At 45.7% G+C, this 20,744-nt stretch overlaps 1 protein-coding gene and 1 long non-coding RNA gene across 26 annotated transcripts in view; one reads left to right on the top strand and one right to left on the bottom strand.

Moving 5' to 3' along the window:
- The window catches only part of TENM1 (teneurin transmembrane protein 1), a 1,198,498-nt gene that overhangs the window by 265,827 nt on the left and 911,927 nt on the right, over positions 1-20,744 (bottom strand). For all 24 annotated transcript variants that reach the window (XM_053273541.1, XM_053273531.1, XM_053273550.1 and 21 more), the window contains one exon: positions 17,696-17,956. In XM_053273541.1, the coding sequence (XP_053129516.1) occupies positions 17,696-17,956 (261 nt within the window). The remainder of the gene's footprint in view (positions 1-17,695; positions 17,957-20,744) is intronic.
- The window catches only part of LOC128335401 (uncharacterized), a 119,690-nt gene continuing 107,298 nt past the window's right edge, over positions 8,353-20,744 (top strand). Inside the window, exons 1-3 of one of the 2 annotated variants that reach the window (XR_008311605.1) lie at positions 8,353-8,866; positions 16,757-16,881; positions 18,372-18,586. This is a non-coding gene — a long non-coding RNA (uncharacterized LOC128335401). Of the gene's footprint in view, positions 8,867-16,756; positions 16,882-18,371; positions 18,587-20,744 lie in introns of those variants that run through there. The other variant, XR_008311606.1, reaches the window with a different exon arrangement.

Below are 20,744 nucleotides of genomic sequence, written 5' to 3'. Positions count from 1 at the left end.
CTTAAAGCCACTTGTGGGGTGCTGGGGTGGCCCCGAGTGAGTGGTGATGTAGTGCACAGAGGGTTCTAACCACCCCCATGGGTTGCTAACCCATGGGGTACTGGGTTTTGTTGTTTCTGAAGTGTTCTGAGTGTAGATTCCAAAACCAAAACCAAACCACCCCTCTTGGTTCAAACCTGGTTTGAATTCAAACCAAACCAGGCAAACTGGTTTTGTGCACATCCCTACAAAGGAGGCAGCAGCATCATTCCTCAAGGAGCACAAAGCGATACTTAGTTTTATGTACAACACTTGAACTGTGGATCTTAACATGTTACTGTGGAATGAAGGGAGCATTATAAAATGGGGAATGCACAAAATCTACAGGAAATTGGGGCTATATATGCGGGGGGGACGACCCAAAACAAAACACCCTGCCATTGTTCATTGGCATTTAGAATTCCCCTTGAGCACCTTTAATATGTTTTCTGAGCACTATATAGAAGTAAGGTGTAGTGTCACAGAACCTATCTATCCCATTTTGCTTACAATTGTACCAGTTTAATAGGTTCACTTGATAGTCCTTTTTTTAAAAATAGAGCTATTATATTTAATCTCTACATCATGATTAAGCAGTGCAACTATAGGTGCAGAAAAGGGGGGGAAATGAAACTAGGTTAGATAGTTAAAGGACTGGAAATGATATGCCATTTCATGTCTGTATTAGAGGGAAATTGGATGCCACAAGATTTAGCAGAGATGCAAGCCAGGAGGATACTTAGAAGGGGGGGAAAAGGAGATTGGCTGGAAAAGAAAGATGTAAACAAGAATGAGTGATTGAAATAATGCAGGCCACTTCAGACATGGATGAGAGGCACTAAAGATCTGAAATAAATTACACCCTAAAACGATTCAATAAAAAAAATAAAATCAGAATTCTAGTTCAGTAATCAGCCAACATATTGGAGAAAAAGAGCCTATAAAGAGCAGAAGGGGCTCTCAAGCACTCTGGCATATTAGCTCTCATCGAGAAATCCATGCAGCAAGATATGCATTTCAAAGGAAGTGAACTCAAGAAATTTCAGTCCCAGGATGGGAATAATATGGAGCAAAAATAAAAATAATCAATGCAATCATCAATAGAAGCTGAGATAAACATTGAACTGAAATGAAAACAGGACAACACAAGCCAAGGGAAGGATGGCTCAGCTTTATTTTTGATATAAGCAAAGAAGCCGGGGGGGGGGGGAGGAAGCGATCATGAACAAATTAAGCACCAGAAATAAGGGGAAACGAGAAGTGATATGCTGGAAATACATAGAGCTTGTCTGCTACTCCAGAAACCAATTGAGCAGGAATACATACATTTAGGCTGTTTTACTGGGTGCCTATCCTCCTGGTGGCACACCCATGCTGTCTGTACTAGGATATTTTATTGGGCAGAACAAAATGGCAGGCGAGTTTAGCCATTTTTGTTATCAGAGAACTTGGCAACTGCAATGCTCTGTGTGCAGCCTTTGCAGATAGGTAGAGATGGATCAATGCTCTGTGTGCAGCCTTTGCAGATAGGTAGAGATGGATGCAAGTGCAAGCAAGAGGCAAAATTCCACCTCCTAACGGGATGGACCATGAAAAGCAGGGATGAGCCCAAGGGGTAGCAAGGGGATAGCGAACACTCCCCCCCTCATTATTTCCTGCTCCTCCTTTCAATCCCCCATCCAAGAGACTGGAACTATACAGCAAAGTGTCAGACTATACAGCCATTGCATATGGTGGTCCTATAGCTTGAATTAATTATTTTAAAGGGCTTCCATTGATTAAAGAAATCTCATTTAGGGATGTGCATGGATCCACTCAGTGCAGCAAGTTTGAACCAAACCACCTGGACTGCAAGCTGGCTAGCTGGAACCGGCTGGTGGTTTGGTTCGTGCCTGGAACTGGATCAACCTGAAGTGACCCAGTTCTAGTGCTTGCAGAGGGGGATCCAGTAAGGATCCCCCTTTACAAGCATTGGGGGAACCCTACGGGGTTAAAAAAAGGTGGGTGAGAGGTTATTTTACATGCCATGGAGATGGCGGGGCTCCTGGCCTGTGCTGGTTCAACCAGTTCTAGTACTTAAAAGGGGGAATCCAGTAAGTGATATAGATACAGTAGAAGAAATTGTACGGGCTGGCAGGGGCCCGATTTGGCTGATGGGGGGGAGCACCGAAGGGGCCTAGGAGAGCCACCACCAGCCCACCACCACAGTGGTGTGTTAGGTAACCTCCCACCTGCCCCTTTTCAACCCTGTAGGGTTCCCCCAATGCTTATAAATGGGAATCCATACCGGATTCCCATTTGCAAGCACTAGAACCGGTTGAACCAGGCCAAACCGGTTCAATTTGAACTGGGCCCAGTCTGGTTTGATCTAGTACCAGTCAAACCGGGCCAGTTTGAGTTGAACCTAGTTCAAACTTGAACTGGCTCGTACACCCCTAGTCTCATTTACTCACTTGTCTAAACCAGAAGCCACAGCATAAGCCAGTGCAACCAGGTAGGCGAGAGACTTCTCTGGTCTCCTAGGAGCTGGGCCAACCCCTTCGCTTCCTTCCTGGCCAGGAATTGGGCTAGGTGAGACCATATGCACAAGGGAGTGCATCTCCCCAGCAGATTTCAGCTGGACTAGTGCTGACCTCTCTCCCACCCCAGTCTTTCCTGCCACATGGTCTTGGACAGGATGAGAAAACTAGCCTGGAAAGCAGGCTGGAAGGTTGGCCTAATCCAAAAAGACATTGTTTTCTAGGAGGATACTGGCCCATTTTCTGGATAAGTTTGAAAATGTCAAGCAAGCTCCATTAATAAGGCCAATAAACAAACATTAATTAATTACCTTACCTCTATAAGTGTTTACTGTACAGCATAATCCATGCTACTTTAATAACATTCCTTGCCACCCTTCTACTCCCACAAACTAGTCACCGCTGATGAGCAGCACATTTTATGCCCCCCTCTCCCCCAGTGCCACAAGGAGGCTTCATGAGCACACTCTCTCTCTTGCTCTCACTCTCCCTCTCCCTCTTACACACTCACTCTTTCTCTCCTTCCAGGGACCAGTGGCAACCTCCATCAACCCTACCTGCGTCTCCATGACCAACTGTTTATGAGGCCTGTGCAAAGTTTCAGCCAAAGCTGGGTACTCACAGTCTGGTTGTCACCATGCAGTCACTACCATTCTAGCCCTACAGTGCTGCCTTCTACCCAGTGCTGAGGGTTCCTTTAAGGGAAACTGAGCCCTCGCACCCCTGTGCCATCTTCGAAGACACACACAGAGTTCTAGGAGGTGTATATCCCTTCCCAGGGCTCCGTCTCTCTTAAAGGGCCCTCCCAGCACTGAGGAGGGTGCAATACTGTGCAGACGTCAGCAAAGTGGGAACTGACTTTCACACTGAAAGGGTTTTGCCAAAGTTGCTGCTGCTTGAAAAATAGTGAAGATCACTACCCCTCAAAGGAAATGGCACAGTGCAAGGGGTTTTATGAAGACACCCTAAGATGCAACACACATTGATCGGAGTCTTTCTACTGAAACAGAGCCATTTGCATGCTGCAATCAGAGGTAACAGTCTGGATATATATAATTACCAAGTATAAAGTATCTCCTTGAGATCTAATCAATGTATGTTGGCCTGGAAATTTGGAGTAAACAACCACATTTCAACCAGCTTTGAAACAAATGACACAACAAATGCATTTACATAAAAGAACCCCAAAGCAACATTCGATAGCTTCACAGCAGTAATGAGGTTCAAACAGTTTAACCAAAATTAACAGCTTGTCCACAACATGAAGTGAAATTGTCTCAGAAGCATATGCTAAAACATGGCAATGTTGGCTGTTCCAGATGAGAGAACTCCTTTCTGCACAGTATATTTTAGTCAAATTCAAACTGAACCAAGACAAGAGAATAAAACACAAGTTGTTCTTGTAAGAGCTAAGCTCCCTACTTTCCTTTCACTATAATCTTAATTCATAATTGTCATCCTCACAAGTTAGCCCACTTCAGCCTTAAATGTTAATACATCTACCAACTTAAATTGGGCTGGATGACATCATTACCAACTACGCCCTTGAGCCATCCCTATGTGTCCCCACACCTGTAGCAAATTTGGTTCAAATTGGTTGGATGGTCCACAAATTAGCCTACTTGCACCTCAAATGTCCATGCGTCTGCCATCTTGAACTGGGGTGGATGACATAAAAACTACGCCATTGAGGTGTCCCTACAACTGTGCCTGATTTGGTTCATATTGGTCCAGGCATTGTGAAGTTATGATAGAGACACACACACATCTCATAAGCTCTCTTTCCTTAAGGAAAGTAGGCTAAAAGAGAGAGGGGTGGGGGAAAACAAATTATGCAATGGGACTGAATTGCACACTGCAGGAGAAAATGCACAATAGTACTAGTATAGACTTTAAGTTTCCCAACAGGTTGCATTCCATAATGAACAAAGATAAAAGCACCCAAACTGGAAATCTTGCTTGGAAAACCATCTGTCTTGAATAGCTTCCTCTGATAAGCTTACACACTGTAGTGCAACAATGCCATGTTTCTTGGTCAAATATTGTGCTCAAAGTAACACACACTTTAAATGTAACTGATGGAAATACCAGGAGAACATTTCATGCACTCCAGGGAGCTCTGAGATATTTATTCCAATTTGTGCAAGAGCAAACAGCAGCCGTTACGTCTGCAGCTCAAAATAAGTAGGTGGTTCTCAAATCATTCTACTTCCCTGTTTCACTTCAAATGCAAGTGAAAGCACATTCACACTAGTGTTAAGCCATAAGGGGAAGGTCATTTAACGAACCAAAATGCATTCCCATTCCCTTTCAGCACATTTTTTAAGTTGAAGCAGGTCTACAAAAAGGCACACATTTGCTAATTCAGAGTGAGGGATGGAGGAAATGCTGCCATCACTCTGATTTGACTTTGTGACATCATCATGTATCCAAATGTCATTGTTTGCGTGACTGTCTACACCAGGGATTCTCAACGTTGGGTCCCCAGATGTTATTGGACTTCAACTCCCATAATCCCCAGCCCCAGTGGCCTTTGGTTGGGGACTATGGGAGTTGAAGTCCAATAACATCTGGGGACCCAACATTGAGAATCCCTGGTCTACATGATTCTTTCTTGGCTGAATTGTTGGAGAAAGAAAGCACACACACACCCCTTTAAAAAAAAATATGCTAAAGCTGCAGATCTGAAAAAGAAGCACTGCAAGTAAAAGTAAACTGGACATGAAAAAAGTAAGGGTGCATGAAAATACATACATACATACATACATACATACATACAATAGCAGGCTTGTTATCCACATTTAAATCTAATTAAATAGTATGTATCAATCAGCGGTTGAGTCATGGAAAGCTAATCAATATGTTTCAGAATAAAACAATGAACGAACACTCAAAATCAATTTATTTTCCCCTTTATGTACATCATAAGAACCAGGGCTGGAGGTCTAACAATATTTTGAATTCCATGGTGGTGATGGTGTGTGTGGGGTGGGGGGTGGGGGAGACATGGTGCTTTAGGCAAAGGTCAGCTGGCTGATGGAAAAATCAAAACGCATTTTCTTCAGTCCAAGACACTGTTTTAATAAGATCTTCTGTATAATATTAAATATTGCCAACGACCTGTTCCTAGAGTTACATCCTAAACTATACAATACCCTGAACAACAGTGGTTGTTTGCAAGCACTTGACCAACAAACGGAAAGGCTGCAGCATCATAATGAAAATAATTCATAATGCCCAGGCAGTACTCTGTGTATTTCCTTCACAGGACAGAATGCGGCTCCTAATCACAACTACAAAGAAAAGCAGGATTCTAACAGGATATTTTAAGAACTGGCTCGAAATACTGGAGACATCTCCCAATGACCCTTCTGCGTAAGGCCCATCAGCCTGTCAAGGTTTATTGTACCATCATGCCGGAGGTCAGCAGCCCTGCTGCTCCTGTGAGTTGTGGTGTTGTTATGCAAACACTAGTCCTAGCAATACAAAAGCAACTCGAGAACATACACTGGGCACACCATTCCAGCCTGTAGCTTTGAAACAAGACTCCAGCTGCCCCCCAATGCACTCCAGGGGTCAGTGCAAGCACCTAGGGACAATGGAGCAAAGAAGAGGAGGACACTCATACCCAGGCCATGGGAGTGAGGGCGGGGTGGGCTGCCAAGGCTCCCCCTTGCCACCCTGCCCCATTGCCCATTACCGTTTCTCTCTCACTCTGCCACCGTGCCTTGCCTCTGCCATATCCCTCCTCTCCATGCTGCGCTTCGCCATCGACCCCCTGTAAAGAAGCAGCCAGCCAGCGCAAAGCAAGCATTTTGTGGGCTGGAGAGAGGGCAAAAGGAGTCGTCGTGCGTTCCTTCCCAGCCAGCCAAGAAGATGCTGGGAAGCAGTGTTCCCTCAGAGATTCCCAGATATTGTTGACTACAATTCCCATAATCCCCAGCCAAAGGCCACTGCAGATGGGGATGCTGAAAGTTGTAATGAACAATATCTGGGAATCCCTGTTAGAGAGAATATTGCTGGGGAGGGGTGGGGGGTGCATGGGAGGGTGGCCAGCATGGGAGTGTGCCCAGCCTCTGCAATGGGGTAGGGAGAGTGTGGCCAAGCACACACAAGGGGGCAGCATGGGGCAGGAAAGAGAAATGTGGCTGTGGCTTGTCCCTGGGCCACTGCCCAGCTTGTTGTGCTCCTGGGTCAGTGTTTTTTGTATTCACTGCAACCAATGGGGTGGGGTGGGGTGGGGTGCAACTCCACCCATGCTGGAAGCATGCCAGCCTCCCACAAGCCCTGCAAGTACTTACAGGCTGTGCACAGGCTCTGTACTGTAAGGCTTACGGGCTCTGTAAGTACTCTATCAGTGCTGCAAGATTTAATGTCATGGAGGGCATTGGGAACATTGGAAGCTGTCTAATACCGAGTCAGATCTTTGAGCCATCTAGCTCAGTACCCAGACTGGCTACCCAGTACCCAGACTGGCTACGCAGACCGGCAGCGGCTTCTCCAAGTTGCCAGGCAGGAGACTGTCTCAGCCCTATCTTGGAGATGCTGCCAGGGAGGCAGGGAACTTGGAGCCTTCTGCATGCAAGCAGGCAAGTGCTCTTTCCAGAGCAACCCCGTCCCCTAAGGGGAATTTCTTACTGTGCTCACACATGTAGTCTCCCATTCAAATGGAAACCAGGGTGGGCCCTACTTAGCAACGAGGACCATTCGTTCTTACTACCACAAGACACAAACTTCCATTGTTTCCCATATTGGAGTAATGCAATTCTCTTTGGTCTTATAATCCACCCCCTACCACCACCATGTTCTGTTATTATTATTTACTAGTATTTTTAAGCCCGTTATGATAACGGGCGCTAGCTTTCTATCCCGTCTTTTCTGTCTCTCTCTCTCTCTTTCTGTCTCTCCCCCCCCCTTGTCCCCTCTCTCTTTTTGTTTTTTGTTTTGTTGTTGTTCTCTGTTTTTGTTCTTCCTTATTTTGCTTTTACTTTTTTTTTGGGGGGGGTGGATGAATAACGGCCAAAATGGCCCATGAGAAGGTGGCCGCCCCCGCCTATCGCCCTCCTGCGCACCCAGCTGCCGGAGCCCACCTTACCCGCTCCAGCCCGAAGGAGAAGAGAGGAACTCAGAAACAGAGCTATTCTCTGTGTTAAGCTGCTGCCTATACTGTTGCAATGGACGCAATAGGCGTCCTTTGCGTCCATAGCGGCAGTTTGAGCAGTGACTTAGCACAGAGAGGAGCTCTGCTCATGAGCTCCTCTCTTTTCCCTCGGGCTGGAGCGGGTAAGGTGGTCTTCAACAGCTGGGAGGGCGATAGGCGGGGGCGGCGACCTTCTCATGGGCCATTTTGGCCCTTAATCTTTTTTGGGGGGGAGCGGGGAAGGTGATTTTGGGCAGCTGGGAGGGCGGGTGAGCAGGCGGCGACGGCTGTGAGCGGGCGGGGGCCTCGTTGGCGGCTTTGCCGCCACCTCGCCCAGCTTCCCTGTCCCCCGTCTCGGTCTTCCCCCGCCGCCATTGCCCTCGCCTTTTTCAGGGCGGCCGCTTCTGGTTGCCTCGGCCTCCTCTCGCCGTGCCGCAGCTCATGGCTGAGGCGGCGGCTCCGCCGCCGCCTCGGCCACTTTCCCCCGCCACCACACACCGGCTAATGGCCGCCCGTGGCTGTGGGACACTGGTGTCTGAGGTCCTGTGTCCCTTGGGCTCTTCTGGGCCTGCGCTTTGCGCAGGCCCAGAACAGCCCAGGGAGGCAGGGACGCAGATCCCCAACGTTCCAAAGCCACGGCCACTCACTTAGCCTTTTATTATATAGGATTTACACAGTCAGACAGGTGTTATTGACTGGTTTATTTTATCCAGACATCGGGTCCTTCCCAAGGACCTGGGATGGCTGGATTTTATTGTCAATGTTGTTGCTGTTATAGATATCGTCACCAGGGGCGTAACTACCATTAGGCAGGGGGAGGCAGTCGTCTCGGGGCCCCACTGCCTTGAGGGGCCCCCCAGAGACACCTCACATGACTCCCCATTGCCCCCTGCCCAGCCCCAAGACCCTTCAGACACTTGCGCTATTTGCCCTCTCTCCTGCTTGTCCTCCCGGCCGGCAATCGAGGCACCAGACCAGCTGCCTGCCAAGAGCTGCTTTCCTCCCGGGCGCCTCTCAGCTGACCGGCGGGTGGCGGGGCTTGCAGGGAGGCCTCCGTGTAGGCCTCAGTCAAGCCTGAATTCGAGTAGTGCCCAAGCCAGCCAGGAAGGAGGAGGCAGTCAGAGTGGCCACTACAGCTCTCTGCAGCAGACCCTCTTCTGCCCAGGCCAGACAGCTTAGCCTTTGCCAGGTAGAATATGAATTCCTTTTTCTGGTTACACTCCCCCCACTCCCTATATAGGGATCTGCTTGCCATAGGGCTTTGATGCGGGGGGGGGGGGGAGACTGAGAAGTCTCTGAATATTTAATTTAAAACTGATTGGAAAATTTGCTGGCTTAAAAAAAACCCTCTAAAAAGTCCTATAAGTGGCTTGTTTCATGGCAGGAAATTACAAAAACTTCTGGAACAAATTTATTTATGTATTAATTAATTACTTAATTCATAAATACACTTATGTTCAAGTTGTTTTGCAACCCAGGTCTGAGTGAGAACTGAGACATGAGTGAGAACTGTGAAGCATGTGTTGTGATTTTATTTTATTTTATTTTATTTTTCTTGTGTGTGAGCTGCTCCCCAATAACTTGCAGGGACTTCAGGGTAAATCTGGCCAACATGTGAATGCAGCACCTCCATTCCAGAGGAGGAGAAGTGTGTTAAAGGGCTTTAAAAGCCTGGTGTGAAAAACCTCCTGGAATCGAACTTGACTGAATTTGTTCAGAATTCTGAGAAAACAAACAGAGGCTCACCCTGAATGGTTGAAAGTCTCCTTTGCTAATCTGCAGCGAGGGGGCCATTTTAATAATTAGTGTTTCTAGTGTCTTCTCATTTGCTCAGTTTTGTACATCTGTTTTTTGTATGTTTTGAATGAGGACAGAAATGTGAGAATAAAAGTCCCCTGCTAACTGGGCAAAGAGGCACCTTTTTCTCTTTGTAAACCGCCTTGAGCCATTTTTGGAAGGGCGGTATAGAAATTGAATTATTATTATTATTATTATTATTATTATTATTATTATTATTAAATTTCTCGGCGGGGGGCCCATTTAAGAATCTTGTCTCAGGGCCCACTCCAACCTAGTTACGCCCCTGATCGTCGCAGAATATAGGCTGTTCCCAGTAAACCTGCTTTTTGTAATTAGCTGATGGTGATTTCTGTGGCCCCTATGGTGTTGAGGTGCTCTTCAAGGTCTTTTGGAACTGCACCCAGGGCGCCAATGACCACTGGGATGATTTTGGTCTTTTTCTGCCACAGCCTTTCAATTTCAATTTTAGATCTTTGTATTTGGTGATTTTTTCTATTTCTTTTTCTTCTATTCGGCCATCCCCTGGTATTGCTATGACGATTATTTTAACTTGTTTTTCTTTCTTCTTGACTACAGTTATATCTGGTGTATTGTGTGGCAGATGTTTGTCTGTTTGTGGTCGGAAGTCCCATAATATTTTTACATCTTCATTTTCTACCACTTTTTCAATTGTATGGTCCCACCAATTTTTGGCTACAGGTAGCTTGTATTTTTTGCAGATGTTCCAGTGTATCATCCCTGCTACCTTGTCATGCCTTTGTTTGTAGTCAGTCTGTGTGATCTTTTTACAGCAGCTGATTAGGTGGTCCACGGTTTCATCTGCTTCTTTACAAAGGCAGCACTTGCTGTTTGTTGTGGATTTTTCGACTTTGGCTCTTATTGCTTTTGTTCTTAGTGCCTGTTCTTGTGCAGCCAGTATTAAACCCTCTGTTTCTTTCTTCAAGTTGCCATTCTTAAGCCATTGCCAGGTCTTGGTGATGTCTGATTTTCCACTTATATTGTGCAAATATTGACCATGCAGGGGCTTATTTCTCCATTTTTCTGCTCGGTTCTTGACTTGTTCTTTCTTGTAGGCCTACTTTCTTTCATTGGTGTTGAATAGTTTCTTGTTATTGACCATTTGAAGTGCATCTTCTTCACTGTCCTTGATATATTCTTCAAGGCCTCTTTTCTCCTCCTCTACTGTTTGATGGACTCGCAGAATTCCTCTTCCACCTGAGATGCGAGAGGTATAGCCTATCGACATCACTGTGGGGGTGCAGAGAATGATTGATGGTCATGATTTTCCTGGTCTTACTATCCAGCGTGTCTAGCTCTGCCTGGGTCCAGTCTATTATTCCTGCAGTGTATCTGATAACAGGTATAGCCCAGGTGTTTATGGCTTGTATGGTGCTCCTGCCATTGAGTTTGGACTTGAGGATTTTTCTAACTCTCCTGATGCATTCACTTCCAATTTTTCTTTGAACTTCAGTGTGTGCAATGTTATCAGCCTGGAGAATGCCCAAGTATTTGTAATGTTCTTTCTCTTCCAGGTTCTTGATCTTGCTTCCATTGGGCAGTTCTATTCCTTCTGTTTTTCTTATTTTTCCTGTGTTCATTACTAATGCAGCACACTTGTCTAGTCCAAACTCCATTGCTATATCGCTACTGAATATACGGACAGTGTTTAGCAGTGATTCAATTTCTGACTGGGACTTTCCATACAACTTCAGATCGTCCATGTACAGCAGTTGATTTTACTGGATGTTTTAGATGTTTGGTATCCAAGGCCTGTTTTGTTTAGTATTTATGAAAGTGGGGTCATGGCGATTACAAACAACAGAGGGGATAGTGAGTCCCCTTGGAAAATGCCTCTTCTAATGCTAACCTGTCCAAGTGTCTCACCATTGATTGTTAACTATGTACTTCATATGATTGTTAACTATGTACTTTTTTAAATAAATATCTGAATGTTTTTGCTGACACCAGTTGTTTCTAAACATTTTAGTATCCATGTGTGAGGCAATGAATCGAAGGCTTTCTTGTAGTCAATCCATGCAACATTTAGATTGGTTTTTCTTCTCTTGCAGTTTTCTAAAATGATTTTGTCAATCAGCAGCTGGTCTTTTGTGCCTCTGGTGTTCGGGCAATTTCCTTTCTGTTCAGCTGGAAGCTGCTTCTTAGTTAATGTGTTGCATTACTTCATCTGCTATTATTCCAGTTAATAATTTGAACATGGTTGGCAGGCAGGTTATCGGTCTATAATTACTTGGAACTGCACCTTTTGCTGGGTCTTTCATGATGAGATGAGTTTTCCCAGTTGTTAGCCATTGTTCAATATCACCTCCTTGCAAAATGTGATTGAACTGTTGTGATAGTTGTTTATGAAGGCTTGTTAGGTGTTTAAGCCAAAAGCCATGCAGTTCATCATCGCCTGGCGCAGTCCAATTTTTAATTTTCTTTGCTCTTTCACTTATTAATTCTGGTGTTATTATTAGATCTTGCATTTGCTGGTTACATTTTTGACCTCTTTCATCCAGCCTGCTTTTTTATTATAATCTATTGGATTGTCCCATAATTTTCCCCAGAATTGCACTGTTTCTTCTTTATTTGGTGTTTCTAGGTTTCTTGCAGTTTCTCCTTCTATGCTTTGGTAGAAACGTCTCTGATTCGATTGGAATTGGAGATTCTGCCTGTGTTGTGTAATTCTGGCTTCATATCTGCTAATCTTCTTTGACACTGCTGTTATTTGCTGCTTTACTATTTCCAGGACTTCTCTAATTTTCCTTGAATCTAGGTGGTATTTTTGGATCAGATACTGTTTGGTGTTTTCATTCTTCAGCTTCTTGTCTTTCACATCTTTCAATTTACTAGCATCTGATCTAAGCCTGGAGATTTTATTTTCTAATCTAATCTTCCATTTAGGTGATGTACTGCTTTCTTTTTTGACAGGTCCACTGATCTTATATCCGAGGTCTCGTGTTGTTATTGTTGCCGCACTGTACATTAGTTGGTTTGTTTCTTGAAAATTATTGTTTGTTATTTCTGCAAGTGCAGCATTGACATCTTTTAATGCCTGAGCAAGTTGTTTTTTGGCAACTGTTTTTAGAGCTGGAAGTCGAACCCTGGTGGTTGTTTGGTTCATGTGCTCAGTTATATTTTGCTTTAGTTCTTGTTGCTTTTCTGTTAAACGGCATTCAGGATTTTTAGGTGAAGGCAAAGGGCAGATTGCCTGGTTTTGATTTTGAAACAGTTCAGCAACAGTGGCATCCTCGATTTCCAACACCTCCTCCACCTGCGCCTGAGCAACTTCTTCAATTGGTGGAAATTCTTCTTCCATATCTTGAGCCTGTGTTGCTCATTGCAGTTCTTCCAGCTCAACTCCTGTGAATACTTTATTTCTTATTATGAATCTTCTCTGGTCTGCTAGCCTTTGTTCTGTTATTTTTGTATCTGGATGCTTCTCTTTCCAAATTTGGTACATTCTTTTTAAATAACCTCTTCTAGTTGGACTTGACTTGTAATAGCAGATCATTATTTCCTTGTTGGCATTTTCCGTATATTTTTTTCGGTTAAGCGACATTTCTTCCAGTAACCTTGCAGTCTCCAGCCCTGGTTGCTCAACTGATCCGGTATAGATTTATTAAAGTTACATCTCACCATATTGTTGATGGGAGAGGCACTCTTTGTGTGGCTCCTCTGGTGAGACCTGTCCAGTATGGTTGGACCTCTGGCATAGCTCTCACCTTCCTCAGAGCACACAAGCCCCACAACCACGCCAAGGTAGTGCCTCACTGGGGGCCAAGGTAGTGCCTCACTGGGGGATGATGATGATGATGATTTAGAGAGGAGAGCTGGTCTTGTGGTAGCAAGCATGACTTGTCCCCATAGCTAAGCAGGGTCTGCCCTCGTTGCATCTGAATGGGAGACTTGATGTGTGAGCACTGTAAGATCTTCTCCTCTAGGGATGGAGCCGCTCTGAGAAGAGCAGAAGGTTTCAAGTTCCCTCCCTGGCAGCATCTCCAAGATAGGGCTGAGAGAGATTCCTGCCTGCAACCTTGGAGAAGCCGCTGCCAGTCTGTGAAGACAATACTGAGCTAGATGGGCCAATGGTCTGATTCAGTATATGGCAGTTTCCTATGTTTCCTATGTTCCGATGATGATGATGATGATGATGATGATGATGATGATGATGAATTTGATTTCTATACCGCCCTTCCAAAAATGGCTCAGGGCAGTTTACAAAGAGAAATAACAAATGAATAAGATGGCTCCCTGTCCCCAAAGGGCTCACATTCTAAAAAGAAACATAAGACACACACCAGCAACAATCACTGGAAGTACTGTGCTGGGGATGGATAGGGCCAGTTACTCCCTCCCTGCTAAATAAAGAGAATCACCACGGTAAAAGGTGCCTCTTTGCCCAGTTAGCAGGTTATGAATTTTGCCACCTGCTTCATCTATTCCACTTCTTCTATGTCTCTTTCTCTCCCTCTGCTCACCTCATTAGCTCCCTCTTAGTTGTAGAAAAATGGAGCTCCTCTCTCTCTCTGTTTACATTTTTATTGGATTTTTAAAATGCTTTTCGGTAACAGTAAGTGAGGGTATGGAAACAAGGCTCACATCTTATGGTCTCCCTCAGCTCCTTTTCCCTCCTCTGAGCTCTTTTTCTTTATAAGAGGATCGATTCCTTCTGCTTTTCTGGTCAGTTTCTCCTCTTCTCTGGGATATGTTTCAAAGCAAACTGGGTTTCCCAGCTTCGTGACTGTATCAGGAGATGGAAGTTTTATCCTCCCGACTTGCCTCATTTTTATCCCTGAAAATGCCCTCAAGCTCTTATAAAACTACTTCCCACCTACAGGTGAGCTCTAGGAGCAGAAGTCATCCAGAGATGGCCTGAAATTGCTATATTATAGCTTGGGAAACGTGCCTCCATACACATCTTGCATGCAAATGATCCGCCCCTGCCTGTGCCCACCCCCCAAGAGAGGGGAGCTGACCTTGTGTTAGTGAGCATGAAATGTCCCCATTGGTAAGCAGGATCCAACCTGACCTGCATTTGGATGGGGGGGCTACATGGGAGTGCTGTAAGTTATCCCCATTCAGGGATGAAGCCGCAGCTCAGTAAAGAGCATCTGCTTTGCATGCAGAAGGTCTCAGGTTCAATCCCTGGCCGCATCTCCAGGAAGTGCTGGGAAGGGCTCCTGCCTGAAATCTTGGACAGCCACTGCCAGTCAGTGTAGACAATACTGAATGAGATGGACCAAGGGCTTGACTTGGTATAAGGCAGCTTCCAATGTTCCTATGTTCCCCAGGAAGCTGTATGGTTTTCTCCACACCGTTGCAGTCACAGGACTATTCTGCCTGGGGGTAAGATTTCTGTGTGCATGAACTGAGGCATGGTTTCATAGTCCACAAGCTGATTTTAGTTGTACCCGAGGCTTAGCAAAATATATATTAACTGCAGGTAAAGAATTGCTAATTTCTTGGAGCATTGCTGTCCAATCCAGCTTTACAACAAACAGCTCTGCACTTACAAATATACAGTTTCTGTGTGATGTTTGAGCAAAACCCTACAGCTGTCATACGTATGTCAGCACTCACTTATCATGGAAATAAAAACAATGCATTGTTACTACCTGTACATAACCGGAGCGAAAACATACATATCTGTTTTTACAGCACATGCTAAGCTGTCACCGTTTTACTACATTAAGGACATAAGAACAGCCCTGCCGGATCGAGCCCAAAGCCCATCTAGTCCAGCATCCTGTTTCACACTGTGGCCCACCAGTGGTGCAACACTGCTCGACTTTATAAACAAGTAATATGGAAGCATGACATTATCTAGGTAGGCAGGCTTCTGCATGACAATTCCAAATACCTTACGTATCTCACACAGATGGAAGTTCCTAATCACAGGAGGGCCTTCACCCTGACCTGATGCCATGCCCTCCTCTCAGCCATGCTACAAGGCAGATACAGGGAGACCCCACACTCGGAACGCCTGTGCCCCTGCAACTCTGGGCCAGTTGGAACAATAGTGCACGTTCTCCTCCACCTCCCATTCTACAGAGACATTCGCACCATCCTCATCCTTCTGCTATTACTCAAGCTCCCAGGTCACAGAAGCCAACTCTACACCTCTCTTCTGCTATCTGATCCAAGCCTGCTACCACACATAATGTTGCGGAGTTCTGCGCAGCACATGCAAAATCCGTTGGGTCCGGGCAGGCAGCAAGACCTAATCAGGCCGGACACAGCGCTACACCTCACAGCTCAGTTGAAGTCCATTCATGACTTTTATAACCAGCATGTTAAAGCTTTACAGTTTTAACATTTTGTAACTTTTTAGATATAAAGATCTTGGAATTCTAAGACTTTGGGATTCCAGGATTCTGAAATTCAGAGATTTTAGGCCCTCGGGACATAGGATCTAGGGAGTTTTATGGCCTTTTAATGTCATTTTCGTGCTATTTAATGTCATTTTATGCCATTGTAACCTACATGTTTGTTTGTTTGATTGATTGATTGATTTCTATACCCACCTTCCAAAAATGGCTCAGGGCGGTTTACACTACATTGTCAATGTTCTCCATTGAAAGGCTCATGGGGCCAGTGGTGGTTTCCATCAACCTTAAGTATGACCCCCTGATTAATGGCTTGTTAGGCCTGAGTGAAGCTGCAGTCAAAGCGGGCTACTCTACACAGTCTCCCTGGCACCATGCAAAGACAACCACTCTCATTTGTGCAGTCCTGCACTTTGCCCAGTGCTGGGAGAGGGTGCTGTTTCAAGGGAAATGGAGCCCTCTTGAGTCTCTGCACCATCTTGGAAGGCACACATGGCGTACTGAGGAATAGAGCACTTCCCAGTGTTTTCCTCCCAGATTTCTTAAGAGAGGGCGCCATCTCCTCTGAGCCCTCCCAGCCCTGTGAAAAGCACAGTACTATGCAACCCACAAATACTTATATATCACTTTTCCATGAAATTTTCCCAAGTGGTTTACATAGAGAAATAAATAAATAAGGTGGATCCCCGTCTCTAAAGGGCTCACAATCTAAAAAGAAACATAAGATAGACACCAGCAACAGTCACTGGAGGAATGCTGTGCTGGAGGTAGACAGGGCCAGCTGCCCTCCCTCAGCTAAATAAAGAAAACCACCACATTAAGAAAAAGTGTCTCTGTGCCCAGTTACTTTATGCTGGTCTAAGACCATAATAAAGATGATTTGATTTGATTTACATCTAAGAGTCACTCAGTGCAATCCCTCCTTCCTGAAATCAGTACATTTCCTTCAGATGGAAAAGGCCTACAAAACAGTCTCATGAACATGAATGCCTGTGGAACATAGTCGTTGAATATTCAAGGACAAAAATCACACTACCAGCTCTGCATATGACCTCAGCTCTACCATAGTCAAAACGTAAGTACAACTGCTGAAAGGACATACATCACAGAGGCTTACTGAAACCAATTACAGTTATCACCTGTACTCAGATGTTATGAGGGTTGACACTCCAAAGGCATCTGGTACTTTTGCTATTTCCTTTGGATATTTTAATGTCTTTTGTAAAAAAATGGTCTTGTTCTTGGCTAAACAGAAGTTCATAAGTGCAAAACATAACACCATGGTATTGGGTGAACAAAGTAAGCAATGCATTAACTCACTGCTTCAGAGAGAGGTAACAAGTTATTCTTAGAACATCTATTGGCTATTCATCCCTATAATTGGCTATTCATCTCTCTATTTTCATTGTGTATGGGACTGAATGACACTTTGGTTTAGCTTCTGATGCCAATGGAAAGTTCATGGATGCATACATACATATCTTGATTTATGTTTTGCTGAACAGTTACAACATTCAATGAATCTACACATTCTATTTACCAATGAGCTGACCCAAATACTTCTTGCACACACAGTGAACAGCTCATATGAAAAGCCCTGCTGGATCAGGCCCAAGGCCTACCTAGTCCAGCACCCTGTTTCCCACAGTGGCCCACCTGGGAAACCCACAACCAGGAGATGAAGGCACACACCCCCTCCTGCTGTTGCTCCCCTGCAGCCGGTATTTGGAGACATCCTGCCCCTGAGCCTGGAGGTAGCCTCTAGCCATCAAGACTAGCAGCCATGAATAGACCTGCCCTCCATGAATCTGTCTAAGTTCCTTTTAAAGGCATCCAAGTAAACCTATCCTGGTTTAAATATAAGCGTTAAAGCAAGTTGCTGTAGTTACCATTCTCTCCATCAGACTTCCTTTCATGGTCAGTGTCGGTGAGGGACAACGCTGAGTTCGCCCGGCTTGATAAACAAGAACTGTGTTCAGATTTCATCCCTGTCATCCACATCCGCAGGGCCTGGTCTGGGGAGGCACCGCCTTCCGTCTCTGTATCCACATCTGAACCCATCTCTATTGGGTAGCCATGCTGGGAAACAGCATGCAGGTCCGTCTGGTAGCCAGAACACAAGATGTGTGGAGAATCACAGAACTCCATCTCTGCAAAACAAATTTGAAAAAAACAAACAAAGCCCACAATGGGTTTTAAAAGAAGGTGGTCACTTGGCCTCTGACAGCTTTTTAAAATGCTCGGCTTTATTTTGCTTTGGACTGTTCTGCCTCCCCTCCCCTTCCCAACTTGCTCCCAGGCCTGGAACTTGCTCTGGAGATAACTCAGTGCACTTGGCCAGCTGAATGCAAGGAGCAAGGGCTACAGGCAGCTCATTCCAGCTCTCACAGTCAGCCTCCTGTTGTCAGCAGCCTGCCGGCAGGGTCATAACTATTTGTAGAGGCAGAAGCTACCGGGCGACGACAGCCCAGGAAATCTGATGGATGCTAATTTGATGACACATTTCTGAGTCAGCAGAATGTGGCCATCCATTTGCATTGCCTTTTTTTTTTTTTTTTTTTGCAGGTAGCAGACGATATGATAAATATATTGGTGAATAAGCCTTTGTTGACAGAGTAAAAAGGGGTGTGGGTGAAGTAAAAACACACACATCCTTCCTTCAAAGACAGCGCACTGCCTTCATAGAGGATTTCCTTGAATACGCATGCTTTTGTAGTGTTCCAACTCCCACAGGATGCATTTTTCTCTGAAGTTTAGAGTGGCATAAATGGTTGCTTTTAGCCCTGCACATCTAACCTTGTTACCTACAATGCAGCATATTCCCTAGAGGAGATAAAACTCAAAGTGGATTTATGATTCACTTAAGCCCGCTTCACATGCACAGGTAGCAGGGCAGGAACCACCGCCACATGGTGCAATGCCACGCTGGAGGGGTGCACATGTGGAGAACACAAATGCATGGGCACATGGGTGACTGTGAGAATCCATCCTGAGGAATTAGCACTCTGCCAGGAGGGGAGGTAGGAAGCAGGTGGAGAAAACCCTCTTGGCAGAATGCCACTTGCACAGGAAATGTCCACATAAATTGGCTCACCCTCATGAACATAAAGTAGCTCCTGTAGTATTTAATGTTTGAGTGAAGGAGACCTTGCCAAGAGGAAGATAAGTGCCACTCCAAGGCACTTGATACCAGCGCACTTCCACCTGTCAAGTTCAGTGCTCCCTCTAAGAGGGATTCCCAGATGTTGGGGACTACAACTCCTACAGCTTGGGGATTCTGAGAGTTGTAGTCCACAACATCTGGGAATCCCTGTTAGAGAGGACTCTGGTCAGCTTCCACAAGCATAGGGGAAGAGAGCTGCTGTTACAGTAGTGACCCTGAACTGTAGCCTTTGCTAAACACGGTCTGACCTAGTTTGAATTTGGATGGGGGACTACATGTGAGTTCCTCTAAGATATCCCCCTTAGGGGATGGAGCCACAGCTCAGTGGAAGAGCATCTGCTTGCATGCAGAAGGTCCCAGGTTCAATCCTTGGCAGCATCTCCAAGTAGGGCTGGGAGAAGCTCCTGCCCCAAAACTTGGAGGACTGTTGCTAGTCAGTGTAGGCAGTGCTGTGCTAGATGGACCAAGATTGGGACCACCAAGTATGTCACATTCCAGCCTAAAGTAGGTTGCACACATAGCACTACAACCATCTTTTTTAAAAGGAGAAAGCAAAAAAAAAAAAAAAAAAAAAGGTGAAAGACACACACACCCCAAATAGAAAAGAGGGCAAAGTTGCTTTACCATCCCAGGATCTACAAGGGTGGCATTTCCCCGATACAGAACTGTATGCTGAGAAATACTACACTGGCTGAATCTGTGTGTGTCAGGCTGTTATAAAAGCCAGAAGAGAAGAAATTGCCAACCACTGCCTCCTCAGCTTCACATCTTTTTAAGCGGCTTCACATCTTCTTCTGTCCACAAGGAGGACTTGGCCCAGGTGCTCCTTCCAGCTGCAAGACAGTTCAAACGATGTGTGCGCCAATGTTTTCTTCTTCTCCCACCCCAACTGCTCCATTCAGGGGCTCTCCGGCAGCTGGGGCCTAGACGCTGAGAGGAGCTCGGCAGCCAACAGGTGCGCTGAAGGGGAACCACCACCAGGTGTGCGTTTTCCCACCACTACACTGCAGGGGCAGAACGTTCCCTGGCCTGGAACTCACTGGAGGCCTAGCAGACCCTCAGGTTGGACCAGGTGTGGGTTTTCCCACCACTGCATCTGACTACGATGAATGTCTATAGCCTGCTTTTCAACCCAAGAGCCCAACGCGGTTTACACAGATAGAGATCAATACATAAAATGGCTCCCCATCCCCCAAAGGGCTCACAATCTAAAACAGAAACCTAAGGCAGCCACTGGCAACAGCCACTGGAGAAATGCTGTGCTGGGGATGGATAGGGCCAGCTGGTCCCACCCACCCACCCAAAATAAAGAGAATCACCACTTTAAAATGAGGCTTCTTGGATGAGTTAGCAGAAGCACTGAGCTGCAGTGGCAGGGTTGGCCCTTGCATAGGACTTATTCAGGGTCCAGAAGACCCTCAGGTTCAAGCCTCCCTGGATCTAGAGCCCCTGGCCTGACGCTCTTGAGGGGTTGTGCCCTAGCCCCACACGTTCCCTTTAACTCCATCCCTCCATCCCCACTGTTTCTCTGGGCCATTATTTTCCAGCTGTGCCTTTTTCATCTTTAGCCAGCCTGACTCAGTCAACTTCCCTGCAAAGACGTTTGGCTCCACACACATCCCATGCCTTCTCTTGTCATAGGAATCTGCCTCCTACTGAGTCAGACCCTTGGTCCATCTAGCTCAGTACTGTCTACCCAGACAGGCAGCGGCTTCTCCAAGATTGCAGGCAGGAGTCTCTCTTAGCCCTATCTTGAGATGCTGCCAGGAAGGGAA

The sequence above is a fragment of the Hemicordylus capensis genome, chromosome 11 (assembly GCF_027244095.1).
Source record: "Hemicordylus capensis ecotype Gifberg chromosome 11, rHemCap1.1.pri, whole genome shotgun sequence".
NCBI classification, from domain to species: domain Eukaryota; kingdom Metazoa; phylum Chordata; class Lepidosauria; order Squamata; family Cordylidae; genus Hemicordylus; species Hemicordylus capensis.
This window is presented reverse-complemented; position numbering and strand designations above follow the sequence as displayed.